Here is a 25545-nt window from a genome sequence, read left to right on the forward strand (position 1 = left end):
GGTTAGATATGTTGTTTGTGCTCTTAAAAAACTACCTCATAAAGAAATCGTCATCCTCACTTAGGTATACTCCTAAAACATCGTCTTCATTTTTGCGTTAATTGGCTGCAAGTATTGATCCCAGTAAGAATTCTCTTAGGTCAAAGATGGCGGGAAACTTGAGTTTGGAAACGTTTTAACCCAAGGGAGAACTAATTAACCTTCACTTGTCCATTTCTTTTCAGTCCTGGATTAATTGAATTGGCGAGGCTACAAATATATATATAAAAAAAGGTATTTGAAAGCAATTTTTATCACAAATAATTTGAGCTGGTATATATTTGTAGAAGAGAGAAAAATAGCGAGCTATTGAATCCTGAATATGTATAACCTTTTAATATATTCTTCAATAGGCGGCATATTGAGGCCAAAGTCAGTAAAACAGAAAGTGCGACAATTGTTACATTGAGAATATTGAGGTAAGTAATTTTACGGCTATTCATATCTAGCACAAATTAAAATCGTTCACTATTGTAAACTTTCCTGAGGAAAGGCACTTGGGGCAAGCTTCTCGGTGGGAAAGACTCGATCGATCGGAAATATACATGAGCTTTCGTCACTTTATGGCGATAAGTTATGAGCTTTGAACAAAGGGCTTCATTTTCACACCAAATACGCCAGGAAGGTTATAGAAAAAAGGTGTCTTCAAACCAGAGATAATGTTTTTGCCACTGCTCTTATAATAAAATACTTGAAGGAAAGGCGCAACGTGATTTGGTCGGCAAGGAAGTCGCTAAAACCAGCAGGTCTGAGGTAAGCTTATATTTCCCCAAATTTCCCCGTTGTCATCCAATTGATTCGCAAACCAACGATTGCGGAGAAAAGAAAGATAACAAACCTCCAAACATACGCCAGGACTTCTCACAAACGTGTTAGGTTAGGAAATAGAAAGAGAAAAAGGAACCTTTCACGATCAGGAAATTTTATGTTGAATCAGCGAAACCGAAATGTTATGAATTGTAGAAGTCAGGGGAGTTAAATTGATCTCAGAGGTTTTTCCTTCACCGGTTGGCGGGTTGGTCGGGAGGCCGCCGCTGATTGTTGCATTTTGCTTGTCACAAGTCAGGCAAATGTTATCTATTTAAGGGAAGATTATGAAAAATTTGAATACTGATTCCTCAGTTTAAATCTTACCTTTGACAATTTTTTTTTACGTTTTTCAATCACTCTCTTGGTTTAAGTATATTTTTTGGCCACAAAAATCGATTCCATGATAGCAACATATTTACAATCTAATACTTATTTTTAAATAAATATTAGATTGTAAATATGTTACTATCGAAGAGAAACTTCATCATTATCAACCACTTTTTGGTTCAAAAGCTACACACCATCAGATGTCTTACGCCACACATCCTCATTGTCGTCTTTTGGGGAAAAAAACTTATAACAAACAAACCCTTGCAATCTGCCAACAAATCAACCTTGTTATTTCCTCCTTGAATATACCAAAAAACAAAAACAGTGAAAGGCTTTGAGGTCCTTTCCCTTAAAGTGTTGAATATACAATATAAGTCAAGTTCAATTATTTTCATTTTTTTTGGGCTCTTGGCTTGACTGAATTTAGGCCTCCTTACCAATTATAAAATAGGGTTTTGGTGTTAACAAAAAAATATTTTTCAATTATGATTCTAAGCTACAGAGCGGTGAGTATTTACAGTTACCGAAATGAACATAAGATGATTCCTTTTTTCCAATAAAATTCTCAGTTTGTAGGTTTTGCTAACTGAAAGGCTTGCAAATTTACTGGCCTTGCATGACCTCAACCCTTTTCCAAGCCAGACACTTCTATGGGAATAGCAGTTAAAATTGGTCCTAATAGCATCTGTCTTTGTGAGAGTTACCTGTATAGTACTCTAGAAAAAAAAAAAAAACTTAACAGACTTCAACAGAATCATTCGCTGGAAGGCAAACTTTGCCCCCTGTATGACAATCTGTCAAAACATTTGGCACGCTTAAACTGCCTTTGCAATGTAGTGTCACTCACACAAAACTGACCAATTGGAATACAGAAAACATGCTGTAAATTGCACCAATAGTATATTATTTGCCATGTCCTGAAAATAAATTTACCCAGTTTAATTAATATTGTTGGAATTACATGTTTTTGTTTTGTAAAACATGTTTGGTTAATTTTGTTTAAGTGACCCAGGTAAAAGTGATGGCATTTGCAATGATGCACTGTTGGAATTTAATTTCCTTCACATGATCTGATGCATCTGCCAAATTTCTAGTGCCACTTAGTAAATGAATAACATTTACCTAAGATTATGTATACAGAACAGTCTTCCATGCAAGTAAAAAAAAAATAATAATAATACAAATTAATAAAGAATGGGATTCTCTGTTATGTATCGTAACTTTTCTTTGGATGTTTTGCCTGGACAGCAACATAATGTTAAGAACTGAAAACTAAAACTTTATTTCATATGTAATTGTTTGATCAATTGTTGATTTGTACATATTCATTGTTACTGAAAGCTACAATGATTAGTATAGGTAATCACATGATTTCGAGTGCAATTTTGAATAAATAAGCATGAGTAAATTTTTTCAAAGACTAACAAAATTGCATGAGCCCGTAGGGTGCGTGCAATTTGTGGTCTTTGAAAAAAATTTTTGTGCGTGCATCACGTGCAAAAATAATTTATTCAAACCCTGCAAGTGACATTGACCTTGACATTGACATTAACCAATAATTCTGACCAATCAGAATGTCTGGTTTGTTTCTTTCTTTGCACTGAATTAACTCTTCTGCACTGAATTAACTGAAAACTGCATTCATCTTAACCAATCAGAACTGAGAAATTTTTTCATGTATATTATTATATACAATACACCTATTGCAGTGGATGGATGGATGGATGAACAGTAGTTAGTAAATAACCTAGTGAAATTTAACAAGATTCATCTAGAGCTCTTAACTACATTATAGAATAAAAAGCTATGTTTATTATAAAAGCCAAACTATAGTTACTTTAATATGTACACAAAATGTGCAAATTGTTCATAAGTTTAGACTTTATTTTAGCAAAAATTATGCTTCCACCAGGTTAAACTATTAAATGCTGAGTGAATTCTCTTGATGTTTGCTAATTAAATTATGTTAACTTTCAAAGCAATTCAAAATAAATAATGAGGAACAATTATTACAGCATTTTGTAATGCCCTTTACATATTTTTAAACACGGCAAGAAATTTTGAAATTTCATTGCATATCGATGCAATATTGTCCAATGATTTTGCTCCTGTGCAGGATGCACTAAAACAGTTATTGACACCTTGGGGTTGGTGAAAGTGGTGGATATTTACCTTGCCACTGTATAAATCACCTCCATTTGGTGAACAATTGTTAATCATTTCTATAAGCACAAATTCAAGAGCTCTCACCTTAAAACTTATGGCCAACAGTCCACCCAGGACACTCCTGCAGCTATTTGACGCACCCATTTCCCTCTCCTGCCTTTGGACTATCACTCACCCCCATAGCACAATTTTTTTCTTGGGCCAGTCTTTTGCTACCATCAAACTCAAAAATGGTAGCTATTATTATCTTTATCGAGAAAAAACTGAGCATTCCCTCCTCAAAATTACAATTGCTTTGCAGGCTAACCCTCAAGTGAAATCAGACTTGAGTACCATTTCACATGTTTTAAATTTACTTATAACTAAGTTTCAACAAAGTAAGTCTGAACAGTTTTACTCTTTGCTTTAAATTTAGCTATCACAAAATGAAGACAACTTTAAACAAGACTTTGTTTTGGTTTTAAACCAAAAGTTACATTACAGTGGAAGCTCTCATATCTGCAGGCCCTCTCCACCCTGAACCAAAACAACATCCCTACCTGAAGGAGGCTACCTGATTATAGATGGCCTTGAAGTGGCCAAACTGATTAGCATTTTGAAATAAAAGTAAATGAGTGTTGATGATTACGAGGAGAACACTGAAATATTATGTTGTAAATTACTTGATTGCAAAATAATTGTGACAAGGAAATTCAGATTCAATTTGATTAAAATAAAATTCAGGGGCTTATGGGTAATGAAACTTGTTTTTTGATTAGTGCTTAGACTGAGGAGTTTCAAATCAATGGAAATTAAACTATTATAATTAAAATTATAACATCTGTGAGTACCCACTTCTGTTTATGGGAAGGTTCTTTTCAAGAGAGCTGGTGTGCAAGTAAACAGTTGTTATGGGGGTTCAGAGTGTTTTAAAAGTGGTTCTACATGAAGAGAGTTAGGTGTAGCCACCAAGTTACTGGAGTATCTGCTTTAAGAGCTTCCACATTAAATGTCTAAAAGAGTAACTGAGCAAATGTTATTTATGGTGCACATGAAAAGCACAAAACGAGAAACAATATCAAAGATCTACAACAAATATCAAAAAAATAATTTTTAAATTGGTGCATGTAGTGAATGACTAGGTATGTATCTAAAGTACTAAATAGAGGATAATATTACATGGCCGCGTGGATGTCTGAAATTTATCTTAAAGTGTTGAAAAATATTTCACAAGTGGCCATGTAACATGCTATTTATTATATAATTAAACACCACTGAAAAACCAAACAGTTTCACTTTTGCTGCAAAAGGTGCAATTTATTATGTAACCATCATAATGGTGTTATTTTCACTTGCAAAGATATACAATGCTATTCTCACTTGTGAAAATATCACATTTCTGTGTGAAAGCTCACTTGGTATTTCATTGGTGTTTATGCAATAGGTATAAATTAATATCACTGCGTCATAGCAAAACAGTCTTATACAAGACTAATTTACAGTCATCAGCAAAGATACTGATCAGCTGGGGCTTATCGTCATCATTGGTATACCATTCATTCCACCATTCTGTGTTCCATTCATGGGTGGATATGGATTCTGTAAACCATTTGGAGAATTTGCTGGAGGATATAGCAGCTGCAGAGTAGATTAAGTGAAATCATAAACACACTATCAAAAAGTTGTTAAAACCAAGCATAAATAATGCTGATACAGCATTTCAGATCCATGTCCATAGGAAAGTAAGGAAGAAATACTTTGTAAGCATAATTTTATGACTGATAAATAAGACGCCTCCTTGCAGATTTTATTAACAAGTGTGGAATAATCTAGATTAATTGTTAATAATATCTTTTACTCATGCCACTAAAGGCTAACAGCCTGTGCATCTACATTTCTTTCAACAGTTCTATTCTCTAATGCCAGTATAACAACATTATTCTGAAGTGAAAAAAAAAAATTGCCAGCATTTAGAGTCTTGGCAAATCAATTTAGCTAGTTTTCTTTCCCTAATTATAAAACACTGGTGATCACTAATTCTAATAAAAAAAATTGTAATTCTTGCTGATCTACATGTTTTCTTTGTGATCTAAGCCTACTCAGTTTAGTTTTAGAAGTTGTGTAGCTGAAGCTGCTAATTCAGCTATTTTGCATCAGGATAGAGTTTTCTTTTAGTTATAACCTTTGATGTGGGTAAAAATGGTTAAATATTAGACAGCCTTAGGTATATATAACATTTTACAGTCAATCTGCTCAATGTTATCTGCTGAAGTGGCCATAACCCTCCAACAACTGAAACCCTGTTAACCAAAAGCAAATCAAAACTTTACTCAAATTGAGGTGTTCTCTGAATTGGATGACCCAGTTGCAAGTGAACAAATTGCTAACATTTAGAGTCTTTTGCACCTTTAATGCAAAGTGCAAATTAGCCACTCAGCTGGTGACAAAAGTGCTGCGAAAAGGCCCAGTTCTATTAAAGGCCCACATGGCAAAAATCCTATTTTAGTGACAAGATTCTTATTATTTTTGTTTTTACCTTGCCATTGGTCCCTCCACTAACCATAAACATTGATGTGATGTCTGTGAAGTGACCAGGTTGTTGAGGAGAGTAAGGAGGGGGTGCACTAGGGAGAGGAGGAGTGTAGTATGCAACTCCATTGTCTGTTGGTCCAGAGGGAGCAGCCTCTTGAATGCCAATCTAAGATGAAATTTCACCATAATTTCTTCAGATAGCTAGATATAAGTAGATGGACAAACAGTCTGACAAAAACATGGACAATCAATTAGACAGCAATAATTTCTTTTCATTTGTAACAGATGAGATTCAAAGCTAATAGCTAGTGAAATTATAAACAATTGTAATTACAAGATTTAAAGAGTTCATCATTTCATTGACATAAACACATCTCAAACTACCACAACTATCTAAGAGCTTGTTACATCTAAAATTACATTTGTAAATCTAAACAACCAGCGATAAACAAAGTCTTGTTCATAGAATCTGTAACTGTGTTCTCTTACCGCAGGCATAGTAGCAATGACTCTATCGAAACAAAAGTTCTGGAGTGTTCTTCCACTGTGTTTTGAGAGCAAGATTGCACTGACTTGGGTATACTTTTAAAAGTGTATCGCCAACAATTTGTAATCAGAATTTGTTAGGTGATGTCATAGACATGATTATGCAACTTGAGTCATTTGCTAGTATGAGGAATTGTGAGAAACTGCGAGATACCACTGGGTAAATATCTTTGTTTGATTGTAATGGATAACTGTTTATTATATCACTAACACAATTTGCTGTAATATTTAGATTTTGAACCATATTCAACCTCCCTTGTGAAAAGTACAGTGACTGACAGAAAGCTACCAGTGTAATAAATGGAGTTGTTTAGAAACGTGGTTAGTTAATCCTCGCTAGCAAAACAAAAAGTCTTGTTTTTTCAAAAAAACACACTGCCACTCAGGGTGCAAATACCCAAATGTCAATATATAAAATGCTGTGTGGTTAAGTAATTATAAAAGAATAAGAAAAATTAGTTTTACAGAAATGGAAAGTGAGCCCATCAACCTAAAAATCATTCGAACTTAACTACACTTGAACCAACAGTAGTATATCTGTGTATGTATATACAAATGTGCATTCAGTAAGCCAATGGTAAAGAAGTTGACATTGACTTGTGTAGTTCATTCCTGACCAGTACCACATAAACTCACAAATTCAAGAGTACTAGCCTGAGGCTATTGTGGTTAATTATTCACATCATTCATATGTCATTCTTACCTGGTTGGTTCTCATGTGAAATGGGAAATTTGAATTTGCTGCAGAAGGTCTGGTAATGACCTGTAAGAATAAGAATGCAGTTAAAGACTGGGGAAGCCTCTAGAAATAACATCATCTTCCTTAACCCCTTTAGAGTGACTTAATTTCTCCTTACAATATCATCCCTGAATCAGACATTTGAGGCCATATGAGAACAAAAGTAATGATCACCAACTAAGAAGCTCTTCATTGTTAAACAAATTCTCCTTGTCTGCACATTAGGAAATGTATAGAGGACAGTATGGAGAATATGCATACTGATGTTAGGGTGTAAAAGGTTTAGTAAATTGTGGGCAACAATATTTGTCATTTACCATCATGTTCGTCACAAAAAACAAAAAAAAAACATAAATCCTTAATAGTTAGAAATGCTTTGTCCTTTTACTTAATTTAATTTGTTTTTGATCAGTTATTAATTTTGAGATGTTTCAAATGTTGTTCAATTAAACAAATTAACAGGTGTTGTAGGACAATCAAAACATTATGGATTGATTCCTTACCAAGAAAACTGCATGTGCCAGAATAGAGATGCACCAATCAATTCCATTGACGATTTGAGCTCTGAAAAAAAAAAATGGTTTAATTATTAAACATGAACATTTTTTCTCTGCGGGGACAATTTTACATTTTTCTCAAATACAGACCAATGCTTAAAATTTCACCTCTCATGTACAGGAAAAAAGAATCGCATTTTCAAACTCTTTCACACCCACACCTACTTCTATATTACTGAATATTAATTTGTGATTATCCTTTAAATATATGATTGAGATCTAACAGTCCATCGGTTAACAATTAAAATAGGTAGGAAGACAAAAAAAGGTATAATGATATGATCTGACTCTGCATCCTCACCTCTCCCACTTTGGTATTCTATACGCTGAAATAACAACCATGATTGGCCCCGCAAGGAACCTGTGAGGAGTAAATTTATTTGTGGGTGAGAAACAAATTGTAATCTGGAAGAGGAAGAAGGACTGAAAAGCAGGTGTCAGTGGTGGAATCTTATATAAATATGTAGCACTTGGGACATGTTGCTTTCTAACACAATGATTTCATTCATTTGACATGATATGAAGGGTTGCTATAGTGACCATTCTCCTAATTTAACCACAATATGTAGGGCCAACTCAGATGCCAAATGACCCAAACCTGGAACATTAGACTCTTTTTTTAAGTTGAGTTTACTTCAAAGCTGAACTTACATACAGCAATTCTATTTTTAACAAAAAACAAACAAACAAAAAGACGGAAAAAAATCGCTGAATATCGAAATATATGTTGCAGTTCAATTTTATACTTGGTTCAAATTTTATTTTCCTTTGTTCAAAGTTCACCCAAATCTCCAAATTTTAATACAGTTGCTGTGAATTTAGCATGCCATCACTGTTTCTAGCACGAGGGTCAAAAGTATAAAATGGACCATTTGATTCACTTAAAATAGTGAAAGTGACATTTCTAAAAAATTATGACAATTGCCTGCTTGTAAGATGTGCATGATTTCAAGTATTCATCAGTGCTGAACAAAAGGAAAGGCAAGGATAAAGGGTGTCATTTGCATTGATCAACCTTTGTCAGTGCTCTCCATATTTTATGCTGTAAATATCACAATCAAGCTTTTGTCCTTCAAAACACGCAAACTACCTTTTGGCAAGACCAACACATGTTGAGGAATGTTCAATGTCATTGAGCAAACAACAACTTAACGTTGTGCTTGAGAAGAAAGTTTCTTTTGACTCAAAGGTTGAAAAACAATTGAATGCAACAGTCGAATGGATGCTATCCATGGATGAAATCGATTTAGAATTTGTCTCAAAGCCCAAACAGTCATTTGAGTTTGCAGTTGAATGGTTAGCTTTAACAAGTGATCCACTCTTTGTTGAATGATTAGCTACAACGAGTAATGATTGCATACTTTTCTTTTGCCTCAACAGGCAAGTGTAACTCAATGGTCGAATTATTTACCTCAGTGGGCATTGCTTGAAATCGATCAATATTTCCACTTGCATTTTACACAATGTCACCACAAGCACTCTGGATATAGAAAACGCAATCAACTGCACAATGTCTCCAATCTTACATCCGACAAATTTTGGCTTTTTCTTACTACTGTAAAGAATAGGCTGCTGCCTTGCTAGGGCTTGCTAGCAAAAATAAATTATGCATTTCTTAGTGATTGAACACTCTTCCCAACTTACCACGCTGTGTAGATTAGCCAGAATGGGTAGTAAAAATTGCTTTTGTTTGGATAGTGCTTCAGTGTAAAGAAGGTTCCGTAACAGAACCACAACCAAGCCTGAAAGTAATTTATCATCATTATTAATGGTAATAATCAGCTTTGATTTTATAATTCACTGCTTAAATTTGTTTCTTATTTCATCAATTAGTTGTAACAACTTTCTCTTTGCGTAACAATTTACTATGCCACATGCTTAACCCAATTAACTACCAGTAATTTCCTTTGTGTATAATCAACTAAAAGCAAGCACATAATGACAGTCATGCAATGGCTACGATCCAGAGGAAATTCAGCACCTAACCTAACCATTAAGTTCTTGCCCCAAATATTACAATTATTACAATATTACAATTAATGAGGAGTAAAAGAGGAATTGCCTATTTGAGGCCAGCTCTGTAACATGACAAATATACTTAACATGACAAATATACTTACTATGACTCTCAGAACACAAATTCCAATACCAGCAGGGCTCTCATAGATATAGAGGACCTCACCAGGATCAAACACCTTAAATTCCAACACATAGTTGTCATAAGAAAAGTTATACTCTTATTTAATTGTAACCTTACAAATATTTTATCAAATCTTTCAATGATCATTTCTCACCCTGCTAAAAGATATTGAACAGTAATAACAAGTAGAAATCAAAACCTCTATATCTTAAGAGGCATTACATTTATCCTTTAAAAAGGTTGGTGGTGGGGTGTGTTGGGTTAGATGGGCAAACCCCATGAAAATTTCTGATCCTGAGTGTATAATTACATATTGAACTCTGCATTCTTCTTTTTTGTAATGCAGGCTGAGGTATGTTGAGTGTTGGTTCTCTCTCTCTCTCTCTCCCCCAAAGAAAATATTCAATTTGGTAAAATATTGGTAACTCTGGAACAAGAATACAGCTGTGACAATAATTGTACTCTTCTGCAATTTTAACATACATTTTGATACCTTTCCTTATCACAACTATTACCTGTACCATTTGATAAACCACTACATACTTATAGTCCTAAAATCAAAATTTACAGGAGATATAATTGCAACTCATTTCATTTCATTCCATTCCACTTACAGCAGCTTCATAGAAGAAAAGGACGGCAAAACACACTGTGTACACTGTACCAAAGATACTGAGCTTGATCTGACCAGAAGAACTGATACGTCCTCTGCAAACAAATGATTCAGTCCAGTGAGGTCAGTTACATTCACTTTCTTAGAAAGATACTCCTTCTGCTAACTTTGTCTATGGGATACAGATACAAAGTTAAATTTCACATGATGTGGTCACCCCTTTCTGTTTTCTTTTCAACCATGGTTTTACCTATCAACTGGTCTTTTATTTCCAACAATAGTTCAACTTAAATGCTTTGGCACCTGAAAATTTACCTAATTTACCTTAATTGGTAGCCAAATGGTCCCATGATAAAATTTAAATCGGAAGACTGTTTAGCTAAGTAACTCAATTTAACACCATTTTTTTAAGGTAATGTACTTTAGCCATACCTTGTCACTGTCCATCCCTTAGCCATCAAAATAAGCATTATTAGGAATACAACATGAGAAATGTAGTGACAGGCACGCCCTGAGATTGAAAAAAAATTTTAAATCAACAGATTATAATTATATTTTCATTTACAATTCAATCTTCATTAAATCAACTCCTGTGCTGTTCCTTTTTTTTTTAATTGTATAGCTGGTAGTTAAACTGAAATGGTCACCAAAGCTATTTTTCTTTAATTTTTTAAATTATTTTGTTCAATTCAGGATTAATTTGGTTAGATTCAAACTATCCAAACCCTTAATATGACAGTTTAAAAAAATTGAAGAATAATAGCTTGACTGAGCAATGCCCAATTACAACTGACTCGCAATAATTATAATAAATAGGTAAGAAGACTACTTGCTTGTCCAATTTTGGAAATAACTGGATGCAATTTGGCTGACCTCAGAATTTTTTTATCTGACTATTTCCAAATTGGACAGCATGTCCACTGGTCCTATTACACATACAAATCTTTTTTTCTAGTCAAGAAGAAAAGACTGCAGTGTACTAATTACTTCTAGACTTAGAACGAAGCATATTAAGATAATCTTAGTGCCCGCATACAGTGAAAGTGAAAGTGAAAGTGAAAGTGAAAGTGAAAGTGAAAGTGAAAGTGAATGATTCGATACCTTAATAGCAGCATAGGCTGAATTGCCAAGGTCTACAGTGTTACTAAGGTTGAGATCGGACGTCAGCATTATCAGGCGCCTCTGGCAGCCGCTTTAGTCCATGTAACGACCTCACCTTTTCCCCCACACATCCCACCCCAGGGGAGGACATCCATCACACAGTAATCTCGTGTGTGGGAAATTAACGTCTCCTACCCCTAACCCTGCAGGAGACGGGACCTCCATTTATTCGTCCTTATCCGAGAAGACTAGAATATCTAACCATTTCATTGATGTTATAGAAAGGTAGCAAATTCTCCTCAGTTATTTTAAGACCATGAGTATTGGTCCGGCCGGGGCTCGAACCCTCGACCTCCCGCACAACACAATCCAGCGCTCTAACCAAAGGAGCTAACCAGGAGGCGGTACAGCAAGGGCTAAAAAATAATATTAATCCATTTTCAATGATACTTTTGTTATTTTGTAAATTTCAGTAAATGTACCTATATTTTCAAAGATAAACATATATATAGTTATGTCATAGAAAGTGAGGCATATGGAGTTTTATTCACTAGTTTTTTGTGTCAAAAACCCAAACGAGCAAGGTACAAGTGAGTGAGGGCTTTTGAAACAAACTACAAGTGAATAAAACCCCATACAAAGCACTTTCTATGTTGTGAGCTGTTTATTGCACATAACACGAGAATTTTCATTGAAATAATTTTCTGAACAAAAATTAGAAAAAAAACTCACTAACAATGCAAATTAGAAACAAAAACGCAAATTTTCTGAACCCAAATTAGAAACAAAAACTCACTAACAATGCAAATTAAATGGCAATGGAAAATATCGCAGTACATGTACATCAAGGGAATAAAGTGCTGAATGGAAAACTGCACTTACAAATTAAAGTTTTTTTTTAGATCTAAGTACGATGTATCAATAAAGCAATTCAAGCAAAGGCCAAATTTTGTGAGCACTTTTAAATTGAGAATACGAGCATGCAAGCAGATGCAAAAATTTTGCAAGCACAAGCAAGCAAGCACCTGTGTAATTCTTTTGAGCAATTTGATTGGTTATACTTTGACATGTGAAAGAGCTGTGCGCCATTCTGATTGGCTGTATAGGTATAGATTTCTACAAATGAACTTTATGGAGTAAAATTCTCGTGTTATGTGTAATTAATAAACAAATAATGTGTGTATATATATATATATATATTGGATATATCAACAAAGTTGAAATGGTAAATTGGCCACTGTAACTGTTGCAAAAGCTGACGTTTCGAGTGTTAGCCCTTCGTCGGAGCATTAGCCCTTTGTCAGAGCGTTAGCCTTCGCTCCGACAAAGGGCTAACGCTCGAAACGCCAGTTTTTGTAACAGTTACGGTGGCCAATTTACCATTTCAACTTTGTTGATGTATCCAAATTATTTTGTTACTCCCACCGATGCAGCCCCAAACAGTTTCTTTCAAAACTATCAGCATTTATTCATATATATATATATATATATATGAGGCCCAGAAGGCCGAAACAGTACTGTCTGCAGTTAGTTATATATATATATATATATATATATATATATATTGTGAGAGGAAAAAAGGACGTAACTACATTTTTCCTCTCACAATATTTTTCCTCTCACAATATTTATTCTGCTCTGCTTCAACGTATTGAGCACTGTTCCACGCGAAAATCGACTTGAAGACTTCCTATATATATATATATATATATATATATAATTATTATTTGATACAGGGCTGTGGTCTAGCAGCACCTGGTGGCCCCTGACGCCTTACTTTTGTTCCTGGGCGACTCAGGAATCTTAGTTGTTTTCATAAAAAGCATCTGCTCAAAAATATTTTTGACCATACGAAACAGAGCTGTCGTAATAAAACGATGAACTACCTCTGAAGTCTTGAACGAGTTTGTTATAATTATCAATGCTCCTCTAAGAGTTGAGCACTCTTTGAAATACATTCAAATCAAGTTCAAGAATTTATAAATATATATATATATATAATCCAAGAGTTGGTTATCAATTTGGTCATTTATTCGCTACTCTCTCTATATATAATTATATATATTGTGTACATATATTGTGTATATATACTGTATATATATATACTATATATATACTATATATATATATATTGTGTATGTATGCTACTTCTTATATATATATAAATATAAACAGACTAGGAGAGGTCGTGGCTGTGAAAAAGTGCTCGATGCAGGTTGCAGAGTGTTTCAATAGCGGTTATAAAACTCCTTTTGACTTCTTAATTGCTTCCTATTATTTTAACTATGATTCTATTTATAAATTGACTTTATAGCACGGTATGTTTTCCATCGATAATAAACTGTCTGACAATCGCAGCCCAAGCTGCGTAAAACTAAGAGTAATGGTGAAACAATCTTCCTGTCATTAATTTATAACCGCTATAAAAAAAATATATATATATATATATTTATATTTTCAAAGATTCTCATTATTTTGACTTTTAACTTAGACTGAGCAAACTTTCAAATGTCTACACAAAACACAATTCACTAACCTACAACTGAAATTCCATACTTTTCAATTCCTTTTTTTCCAAACTCGATATAATATATCAGGTAGAACATCAAGCTAAGAACTGCAAACAAGACAATTATTCAGTTACTTAAAATCATCACTGTAAATTAACTAAATAAATGCATACAAAAAAATTTTGGAATACATGAACCATTAATAACTACTGTTCAAGAGTTTGCTGGGATTTTTCCCAGTTTTAAGAAATCTTGGGCAGCCCATTGCTAACAGGGCAAGCTTCCATGTAATTGCCTACCTTCAATGATTGAACAGAACCCTGGATGTACATTTGAAAGAAAGATTCTTACGGAAAAACTAACATGTGAAAAGAGAGTTAACTTGTCTAGTAACTAACTGTGTTGTCTATGACAACTTTAAAACTTTTATTACCTTCAAATGTCATGGAACACAAATATAGTTTGTATGAGAAGTGAAATAATCTTCGAGACGTTAGTTGACCTGCAGTGCAAAGGAATTATAAATCAAATAATTGGAATTGTATCTAGTTATAAGTAAGTTAGAGTATTATTTTTTCATATCAAATATATATTGGCACTGGTTTTGCTTTCCTACACTTTGTAATTGACCCAGAAAACTTGCACCAATCAGATGCAAAACTAAAACCAAGCTCAGCTGGTTCATGTGCTTTTTTCCATGCTTCAGGTTGTTTGTTTGTTTTAACTTTCAATTCTTCGTGGTTCTTATAATTGTTATAATTTATTTGCTTCAATTGGCTGCTGACATTAAACAAACTAGAGCAGAAAGCTCTCTACTATCACTTTAATTAAATGCAAAACAATAATTACAATTTACCGAATCAAAATATGGCGTCCAATTTGAATTGCCATTGTTCTGGACTGACTAGCCTCTCACAGATGTGATAATCCTTTTTTGTTTCCATGTCAAGACGAGGCTAGTAAGTCCAAAACAATGGTAATTCAAATTGGATGCCATATTTCGATTCGCTGAATAATTTAGAACAAAAAACAAAAAGATTTCCAGGATATAACCATCAGTATTGCAACAATATTTCGAGACGTAAACCTAAAATGTACTTGAAAGTAATGATTTGAGGTAGTGATTATGCTAACTTAGTATAATTTCAGAGCTGAACAAAGAGTTTCCAGCAATCTGATTGGTCGAGCGGTTCCTTATATGACGCTATATAAACCGCTCCGCGCAGTTTATATAAAATGTTAAACTAAAATGTTAATAAATGTTACTAAAATGTTATGATTTTAGAAATTTCTTTGTTGTTCAGCTCTGAAATTATACGAAAACAATTATTCGCCTCAGGTTTAGCGAATATTGTTGAATGATCCCCTCGACTTCGTCTCGGGAATTATTCAATGATATTCACCTCGCCTTCGGCGAATAATTGTTAAATATAACCTGGTAAATTAATAACTTCATGACCGATTCTTACTTGCTATATGGATGCCAAGAAGCCACAGTATACTAAATATAATAAAAAATGCTATGTCCATGGGAAGAATGTCTGAAAAAGAAATGGAAAGGAAAACAAGTTAAAACTGTCAACAGTTAGTCCAGTGTATGTATGTGTCATGTAACAAATATGTTGGTTACCATGAAAAATACTAAATTATTAAGTGTTATGGAAGTGATCAGTAATGCCCTTCAGTGTAATAAAAATGATCAATTATTAATATTTTAAATGATGAACTTTTAAACGATCCTCTATCCTGGAAGTACATACATCGTTCATCTGCAGAGAAATGCTTTCTCCAAAATGTATCTCCATTTGTCATTTCTAATCTGTACTTCAGGAGTAGTCCCTGTAAAGAATTCAATATCTTATCAATCTCATTACATTTGGATCATCAAAGTTTTTTTTTTTAAAAAGTATCCTTTTACGATTCAGTTATTTATCGGTGATGGGTATTTTATCTATCGAAATGTAACAAGATTTTATCCTGTCATTGTGTACTTTGGCTTTTGAGGTTTTTCCTCATTTCGCAGACATACTGGTAATTATTTTTACATATTACATCAATTCTACATCCCAGGTAAAACAACAGAACATTATAGACTGTCATTCCTCTCTAAAAGTATTTTAATAGGTATTTCTAGCCCTAAAAAACAAAGATCATCCACAAAGCTATGTATTGAGGGCCTGTAGAGAGTCTTTGATAAACACTATCAATCAAAAATTCCTACCTTAGTAGACTTGCAGTTGCTTACAGCTATATACCACCATCTCTCACGAGATGATACAAAACGCCGGTCTCCTAACAAAAAAGAGGTTGAAAAGTGGTGAGTAAAGTGAGCATAAAAATTCAACCTGAGGTATTAGGTTCCTTTTGTTTCTCATTTTGGTCATTTGTTACGATGAACCACCACATGGTCACAAGAGAATAATTTTCAATACTTCTTTAGTTGGTGATCATTCCCTCGTGACATTCATGTGTGATCCAGGGATGAAAATATGAGGAGAAATTAAATGCTTGTCACTTGAAGTGACTCTTTGTGCTGATCCAACTGGGGCTACTGATTATCCCACACTTTTCCATAGAAGCATTTTGATTTAGATCTACAATCTGCAACAAAATGGTTGACATAGTTCATGTACACTGCCATTGATATCACAACATTTTGGAATAACTAGCTCACCAATTTCATCCCTTAGACCAATCCTTGAACAACCTCCCCCCCTGCTCCCCCCAAAAAAACCCTTTAAACAATGTTCCACTGTGTTAAAGGCTATGAAGTTGTAGGAGTGAATACCAAAAAAAGGTTGTTATGGTGAAATGTGGTTCATTTAAAATTCCATCTCTAAAATAGTTTGTTCTTCCTTAAGGTGGCTGAACACAGTTTTTGATACCTTTGTTTCTTTAACCATTTTCTCTAAAACCCTTGATCTCTTGGTCGCCAAAATTGGCAGCAGGAAAGTTAACAACACAAACTTTGCTTTTTCGATAGTTAAGCTGACGTATGTGCCATTGCCATGGTGACATGAATAGACATAAATTGGCAATTAAAATCAGTTTTGTTTCTCTGTGGAAAATCTAGTCTTTAGATTTTCTTTATAATTTGCATGCAGCGAGCTTGTAATGATACTCACAAGTTAACACCATTTTGCTAAAAATTTAACAGAGAGATCTTTGATTATCCCTTGTTGAAGGTTCACTCGATTTTTTACAATTTCCTTTGTCTAAAATCAGTTTTTTTTAATACTCCAGCTACTTATTTCCTAAAGTATTTTTATGCCAAATTTCATGAAATTCTAATGTGTGGTTCTCAAGAAATAGGCATACTTCCGAGAAAGCAATTTTCCATTCAATCGCAATTTTTCAACTTACTATGCATGCGCTGCATTTAACTGGTTTCTTTCGGTAACAATGAAAGAGCTGAGAATTGCTGGGTTCTTTGCACCATTAACTTTACTAACATATCTTTGTAATAAAAGATTAAAGCCCTCTGTGCACTGCACCAACTATAGAGAAAAATAGCACAGATAGTGCAGGTACATGTTGAGTAAATAAAAAGAGAGCTCTGTTGACAGCAGGTTTGTTTTTTGCAATCCTTGTGCATGCGCTGAATTGCAAAAGCGTGCGTGAAAACTGTGTTCAGCCACCTTAATTAAAAGTGATAATGTAGATGTGACAAGTCAACTGATTTTGTTGCAGATGCTAGCTTTACTGTATTATTCTTACCGATGCACTCTAAATAAGTTTTGTTAAGCAGTTGTTTCTTTTCACATCCAGACCACACATAGCTGGTTGTGAGGTTTACAACTTGATTATTCCCTCTGTAAACCTTGTCTTCTTTATCTAAACAAGTCTGTTGAAAAAACATCTTATTGTTAGTGATGATCAAGAGACTGACAACACTGAAGACTGCATTATCCAAAGGTCCAACAGTCTGCTAGTCCATCTCATAACTTGTGATATATATCAATCTGAGAAAAAGCCAAAAATACAAACATGTTAAAAGTTTTCACTGGCCTTATTCAAAGTGACTTGAAGCATAATCTTCTGCAAGGAAGTTTTTTAAAAAAAATCTCCCTACTGACCCCTCCCTCTAAAAGACCCAAGAGACTTGTGCAACCACAGTTTAAATGATTACAATAATCAATAAAAAGTAATAGTTTAACAATACAAAACTTCTATTATAATTGTAAAAGTTGCAAAACTTAAGTCCACAGCAAGGTTAAAATGCTTGACTAACTACAGAAAATAACATTAGGGGATCAAAACACCATCTGCTTGGCTACTCACAAGTTACTACCACTTAGAATGATGAAGCGCTAGAAATCACAGAATTTCCAATCTTGTGAAAGGTAGCTGACTGAAGTTAGGCAGTCAATATTGACTTATTAATTAATTTGTTACTTACATGTAATTAATATCTGAATTAATTATTAAATATCAAAATGAATTAAACACAGAAAGAACCCCTGCTAGTTGATTTGTGGAAAGAGAGGAAAAAGTTCCTAAATTACTAAGTTAACAATCATGAATTTCAGCAAGGCTTCTAAAAGTTACAGGAAGTGTTGATGTTTATCAGGGCATCCTGCAGAATGCCTATTGTTCTTGAGACATTTACTTGCAGTAGCGAAAAAATTATAAATCTGTAATATTAGCAGCGAAACGTATTTTAGAGGGTTATCATTGGTCAAAGATCACGCGCGCATTCTTCCTCGGGGAATATTGGTTTAGCTCATTAACTTTTCAAGGTGGAGCTAAAAAACAAAAGCTCATAAAATTATTGTTTAAGCCGTTGTTAGAAAAAAAGTCACACATTACATGCGTGTGTTACAAGCTAGAATAGTGCTTGATTTTGAAACCGTTTGTTACATTTTCATCTCTTCCTCTATCTTACTCAACAAACACGTTCGTTCTATCATTTCCTGTTTAGGATTTGATTTTCGTCAGAAAAAACCACTTGCAATATTTGTCCATAATGGAAGGACGTAATGGGTCACTTCAAGTCACTCTGACACTTGTTTCTTCATAATGAAATACAGTCACACACTGTGTTAAGAGTGAACTTACACAGTGATTAGTTCAACTGCCGAAATAGGTCTTATTCGTTACTTGACTGTGTGGGAGGCCGAAGAAGCTTCAGCGCTCATTTGAATTACATGAATTATACTGGATTGCTTTCCTCAAGAAAAGGTGGAACTTCATGTATAAGAATAGGGTCAATCAGGGATTCTATGAACTAATTTTGCTTTCATAATTCATCATGGCTTGGTCAAGTGGTATAAATCAGCTGATGCACTAAGATCATTTTTAAAACACGCGGTAAATTGTCTTTATTATAAATGAGTGGTTTTCTTGAATAGGCCATCGTCTGGTTTGACAGCTATTGTTATTCAACCGTGGGCTGAAAACAATGAAGTAGAACTCAAAACGCACCATTTTCAAAAGCAACTTCGACAGGAAATTTTAAAGCCGTGAGAAATATTGGTTTTCGCTCACTAATTTTCAAAGTTAAAATGGATTCTGTTTCAGGAAAGCTCCATTTTACATTTCCCCTTCTTGGGTTTTTGGAAGCCGGTTTGAATTTTTAAAAAATTGCTTTTGAAATTGGCCTTTATACTAAAAATGTTTTAGTCATTTTCAAAGGCTCAGAAATAGTCCTTACACTTTCTCAAACTTCCTATTTTTAAGCTTAAATTAAAGATAAACCCGTCCTCTTCAAAAACCCGCTCTGGGGTTTCTCACTTATTGCTTTTGGCTATTGGAAAACGAGTTTTATCAACACTGCTTTGCTAGTTTGGCCCTTTCTTCTCTTATTCTGGGCTTTTCAAGGTGCAGTTGCATTCAAATCTCCCACTTCAGTGCTGATGAATAATTGATGATGTCCAGGCATTCTGTGCAATGGTTTTGTACATATTAAATGAACATTTAATTGTTGTCTCTTGATGTAAGAGACAGGCGAATAAATCATTTATTGTTCACAACATTTTGACTGCAGTACTTCTAGTCTTTCTTCATGCGACAATGTCTAAAGTAGCGCTACTTGTAGCACCTTTTTTTTTTTATGATGGTCCACTGTCATTGGTGCATTTGGATCCTCATTAGTTTTCCGAGTATTAGATATTATGTCCTTGTAGGTCCACTTTGTTACTGATTGGCTGTTATGCTTCAAAGGTTATTCTCATGTAGATCCATCACCAATATTCTTAATTTCTAGCTGACAGGGAAAAAAGTACATTCCGGAATACTGGCATCCGAAGAGTAGTAAATCTATAGGCACTATTTTCCCAGCTCTTTATAATATGAGGTGTAAAAACTTCAAAACAGTTCAGCAAATAGACACCTGTTTCTCTAATTACTAATGGCACTGAGCACTGCATGTACAAAAACCTATCAGTTGGCAGGTTGTTAATATTGGTTTCACACACGAAAAATACAGAAGCAAAAGAAAGAGGTTCCTCATGTGATTGAACCAAGACTTTCCCAAATTGAAAGTGAAATTGGTTACAATTCAAGATAGGCCTCTCTTTTTTTAAATATTTTTCATAACAATTTGGCAATTTAATTAATTTTATAAAGCTGAAGACTTTACACACTGGTTGAAAGGTTGTCACCAATTGGGTTTTAATTTACATAATTCAAAATAACAGCCATGCATGAAAATCACATTTTAGTATAATACATTGAGCTTTGTTCAAAGAACTGACACAATCCCATAGAAATTAAGCCAAAAAACTACTTGCATTGTAAAACAAAATGTTTAAGGAGTATTCCTTTGAATGCCTTGCAATTAAGGTTTCTTTTCATTAATCAGCAACTACTGAAGATATTTATCAACAGTGTCTTGAAAAGCGAACAATAACATTAAAATTGTTTCCCAGAGCTTCAATCACATTTACTGCGAAAAGGTTATAACATGACAAATTTTGATAAAACAAAATTAGATTAACAATTGGTTCATACATCAGCATGCATTCATCGAGATATGAAGCACACAGGAAGTTTGGAGAGCACGAAAGATGTGTAAGAGTTGCTCGAGGAGCAGCCGAGAGCAACTCTAGCTTCTTGAGTACTCTCCAAACTTCCCAAGTGCTTCATATCTTGATGAATGCACAGCTCATGTATGAACCAATTGTTTTATAACATTTTCCATGCTGTAGTTTACGTATAAAGGGCAGAAATTCCCTCTCCTATGCTTCAATGCGTTTATTTTGTTCGGAAAAGTATTTCGCCATGCTTCAATGATCTTGTCTCAGATTGGTCAAAAACTGACAGGTGAATTCATGCATGGAAATGAAGTTAGAAACCGTCGATTATTTTGTTTTCCCTTTCTCTGAGTTTTCTCGGGAGTTAAAAAATCCATTCCCAAAGAAAAAGTAGGCAGATCTTTATCGGCTTGTTTGCTTGTTGCCACGTCTAGTTTGACTTTTTGCAGAGTTTTTCCTGTTTTTTAATGAAAATGCTGAAGTCACTCAGAAGAAAACAATTTTTTTGCAAGGCATTTGTTTGCTGACATCACCAGTGTGCACAAAGGAAAATTGAAGCACGTTCTTGCTATTGAATTTGATTGCACAAATTTACAAGCTATGTTATAATTCTATTTAGATATCAAGATTTATTAATCTATAGAGAATTGTGAAAATTATAGAGTAATTACTAAATGCTGTCCATTGCCATTAATGCCTATTCTTACTTTTTAGAAGCTCTAATTTATTCTGGGTCCCCATGTTTCCAATATAGAAAAGTTTGGGCTAGGTACTGCTAAGACTTTGCATTTCTTGGGCAATTTTGAAGTATTTTGAAATTTTTTAACATTTGTGCATAATATAATTTGTTACAAGACCTGAATAGCTCCTTTAATACTCTACATCAAAAGACAGCTTTGCATGTAATTGTTTACTTATTGATTGTGATTGATGTTGGCAAATGGAAAGATCATAATTCCTTGGCAGTTCTTTTTTTTGCTCTCAGCTTCAAAATTAAAAAAAAAAGGGAGATGTCAAGCATTAAATAGAGCCCAGTTGTACACTTAAACCATGATTGAGTATTTTGAAATGTCTTGTCTCCTCGACCAGCCCATGCACCCTTGTGACAACCATCCAAAGATGAAAGAGACTTTTTCACATGGTTTAATGCTACTCTGGTTTAGAGATTTAATGTATGTAAACGAAATTACAGATCATTGATCTTATCATTGCAACAAACGACCCTTTTATATGCTGAGCATATAAAAGGGCGTCTTGTTGCAATGATCAGATCACCCCTGATGAAGGCACTAGACAGGAGTGTTGAAATGTGGGGTCAACAAATTGTAATTTCAGTTACATTCACTACATTTTTAAACCAGAGTAACATCAAACTATGTCTGACTGTCCATCTCATTACTGTGTGAACTTAAATATGTCAGACTTTTTTACATTTAGGTTTCGTCTGATCTTTAAATTATGAAAAACCAACACAATTTGAAAACTTATTTTCTGTTCACTAAAAATGCATTTGTTGAGACTGTTTTGTCACTTCTACTTCACACATTGTCTGTTTAGGATGCTGCAGCTTTGAATTTTCTGCTCAAAGAGTCACAAATAACTCCTTATGAATTAACATTTTGAAACTTGTGAAAGTCTGTGTCTTGAAAGTTTCTTCTGTGTGAATATAATTCAATGGCAAGGGAAGAAAATGTTACCAGTACAGTAACCAGTTACCTCGAAGTAAATTAGATTTACAAGACAGTAGAATGGTCCATTGGCTCAACTCAAAATGTTTGTATACCAGATTATTAATGTGTCCCCCCATAACCTTTAACTCCAGTGAGTAACCATGACAGAATTTCTCCTTACAATACCAAATTGTACAATACCAAGTAGACAAGTGATGAGAATAAAGGGAAACTATCAATTAGGGGATTTATTAATAGTTGATCTAAAAACCACATTCTCTGATCTAACATCACAAGAATTGTATGGCAGACAGTGAAGAAAATTACTTTAGACAAAAATGAGAACTCAGGAGCAAACATGTTCACATCCTTTACAGAGCTTATAGAATCACTTGGCATGTTATTCTGAGCTTGTCTTGCTTAAACCACAAATTAACTTCTCTATGTCAGGATTGCTCAAGTTTCACAGACACATTATTAAGACAGCTATACAGAATATGATATCACATCTGTTCTTTCCAGAGAAAATAATTATCAAATCAAGACTCCTCCAGCAGAAAGAAAAGAAGCATTTTGTTTGGAGTAACAAGAGTGTCCTATCATTCTATGCAAACTGCAAACCGAGTGGTTTAAAGGTGGCCATGAAATTATACGTAATGAAAACAAAGTGATCTGTTCAAACAGCTATAGCACCTTTTAAGGTTATACATGCAATATTTTAGCTACATTTTATGCCATATTTGTAGAGTAGAAATGACTTTCCTCAAAGTTTATTTGACACAGTCAGTCAGCAAAGCATAATTCAGTATATTTGGCCAGTTTCATGAGACCTGTTTTCAATAAGGAAACAAACACCTGTTTATATGAAACCTTGAAACAGTTGCAAAGGTAATTCTACCAAATTTGGTTGATTTTAGCTGGTTTCCTCAATGTTCTTAAAATACTAACAGGTCAATTAATACACTTTTCATTATTTTTCGCCTAGCAACAACACAAAATACTGCTTTCTATTTCCCCCTTCCTGCTCTGAAAGAGGAAATATCGTATTTCTCTCAAATACCAAAGGAGAGAAACATGCTTTTCACCACAAAAAAAAAAGACATAAGGAAACTGTTATAATTGTGCATGATATTAATTTTGTCCTGTAGTCCATCTTATAACGCATATCATTACAAATTCGAACAATATTAGAATCAAGGCCAACCAAACAACAAATAACCCTTCCAATATCCTAACCGCATGTAACGATGAAATGAATCTGCTGCGTAATGACCATCAAGGTTGACGATATATCATGCATGTTAGGAAGCGATTGACGTGAAACTTGTTCGAGAAAATAGTTGCCTGTTTTATTAACACACCCCTGAGGAAATGAAAATCACTCATTCTCGTGACTTATTATGAATAGAACACCAGTCTTCGACAACATAATGAGTTAAATTTGAGAAAAAGAAGGAGAAAATGCGCATTAACTATAGCGTATGTTTTCAGGTGAATACTACGAAAAGCTTACCATCTCAGGTTTAGGGTACACATTTGGCCACTGAGTATCGAAATAAAGAAAAATATTCTGTGTAGCATAAGACTGCAAGAAAAAAGAAAACGCATAAGCTGGAGCATGAACATGTAAGTCTCATGACAATCACAATAAACAATATAAGGAGAAACAGCTAGCGGCATCAAACCATAACACTTCGACGATACTTGTGGCATGCTGATCAAAACATTTCAAACAGTTCATCCGATGAGAACTTACCTCTGGATATTCAAAGTGATATTTGAGTTCTCCTACAGAATCTTTGTAGCAAAATCTCGTCAAAAAAGTCCAATCCTAGAAAAATTCAATGGAAAACGGAGCAATTAGCGAAACCCCACAAATCGTTCGAATGCGCGCGCCTCAATCTTGAATTGAAATCCTGTTTTCTTGTTGTAATTAACTGCACTTACTTCTCTTATATCTATAGTTCCATCTACAATTTTGGAACTCGTTCTCTTCACGTGGAGTAACGTTACACATAACGCTAACAGCCAAGATCGTAATCCTGTCGCCATCTTTTTTCCTTCCCATAACATATGCAAATCAACATGGTTTACTTGTGACAATCTGTGTGTGAGTTGCTGGGTAACCATTCAAATGCAAGGAACCCTCTTAACGCCACAAATCGGGGTTTCAACGCCAATGCATTATTTTCTTTTTTTTGTTGGTTTTTTTTTTTAATCAGGAATCGATCCTGTCATACAGTTATGACTGTAGTGAATGATCGGATCAATTTTGACATTTACTCTAGTTTCCCTTGTTAGTTTTACCATTGATTTATTTATTCATTCAAGAGCCCTGTACGTAATTACTCCTAGAGTAATGAACACCTACTTGTACAATAGTTTATGACGTAGAAAGCTACAAATGCTTGGCTGAAGCCATAATTGGAAAATGATGAAATTTTTTATGTCCTCGAAAAAATTACAAAAAAGTTAATGGCAAAATTTGTACGCTCGATGAAATATGTCAGTTAAAAATTTTTTGCGGCGGTAGTTTTTATTTCTCGGTATCCTAATATTTGAACCACACATATCTGACAAGCGTGACATTTTGGACAGCCATAGCAAGGTATTTTGAGAAATTTGACAGAATTTGAAAGTAGCTATCGCAAAATAGTAACTTTTTTCTACTTCTGTTTTTCCTCTCCCGTGACTGACTCTATCTTTCGCTTCTTCAGTCTTAGCTAGCTGACACCAGCTACTGACCAAGTTTAGTTTGATGTTTGTTCTGAGTCTCGACTCTGCATTTCGGCTTGTTATCCGAATTTGAACGTAAAAAATACCTTGTCAAAAGCTCTTT

General features: G+C 34.3%; 1 protein-coding gene across 1 annotated transcript; it reads right to left on the bottom strand.

The window, feature by feature from the left end:
* Positions 1 to 2094: 2094 nt before the first annotated feature.
* Positions 2095 to 24811, bottom strand: LOC111343792 (transmembrane protein 145). The gene is made up of 18 exons (XM_022950986.2): positions 24654 to 24811; positions 24463 to 24537; positions 24220 to 24291; positions 17780 to 17906; positions 16284 to 16354; positions 15823 to 15901; positions 15532 to 15603; positions 14496 to 14564; positions 14089 to 14169; positions 10884 to 10962; positions 10453 to 10546; positions 9819 to 9893; positions 9343 to 9440; positions 8000 to 8059; positions 7645 to 7705; positions 7106 to 7165; positions 5861 to 6022; positions 2095 to 4962 (listed from the first exon to the last, which is right to left on the bottom strand). The coding sequence occupies exons 1-18, from the start codon at positions 24777 to 24779 to the stop codon at positions 4846 to 4848; spliced, it is 1578 nt and encodes a 525-aa protein (XP_022806721.1). The 5' UTR covers positions 24780 to 24811; the 3' UTR covers positions 2095 to 4845.
* Positions 24812 to 25545: the final 734 nt, after the last annotated feature.

Source organism: Stylophora pistillata, chromosome 7, assembly GCF_964205215.1.
Source record: "Stylophora pistillata chromosome 7, jaStyPist1.2, whole genome shotgun sequence".
Taxonomy (NCBI): domain Eukaryota; kingdom Metazoa; phylum Cnidaria; class Anthozoa; order Scleractinia; family Pocilloporidae; genus Stylophora; species Stylophora pistillata.

What these genes read in the sequence shown, in the direction of transcription:
- LOC111343792 (XM_022950986.2), bottom strand. Translation starts at nt 24,779, where the DNA reads ATGTTATGGGAAGGAAAAAAGATGGCGACAGGATTACGATCTTGGCTG. An exon ending in TCTTGGCATCCATATAGCAA is followed by an intron (nt 14,565 to 15,531) that starts GTAAGAATCGGT and finishes TTTGCACTGCAG; the next exon opens with GTCAACTAACGTCTCGAAGA. An exon ending in TGGCACATGCAGTTTTCTTG is followed by an intron (nt 7,166 to 7,644) that starts GTAAGGAATCAA and finishes TTATTCTTACAG; the next exon opens with GTCATTACCAGACCTTCTGC.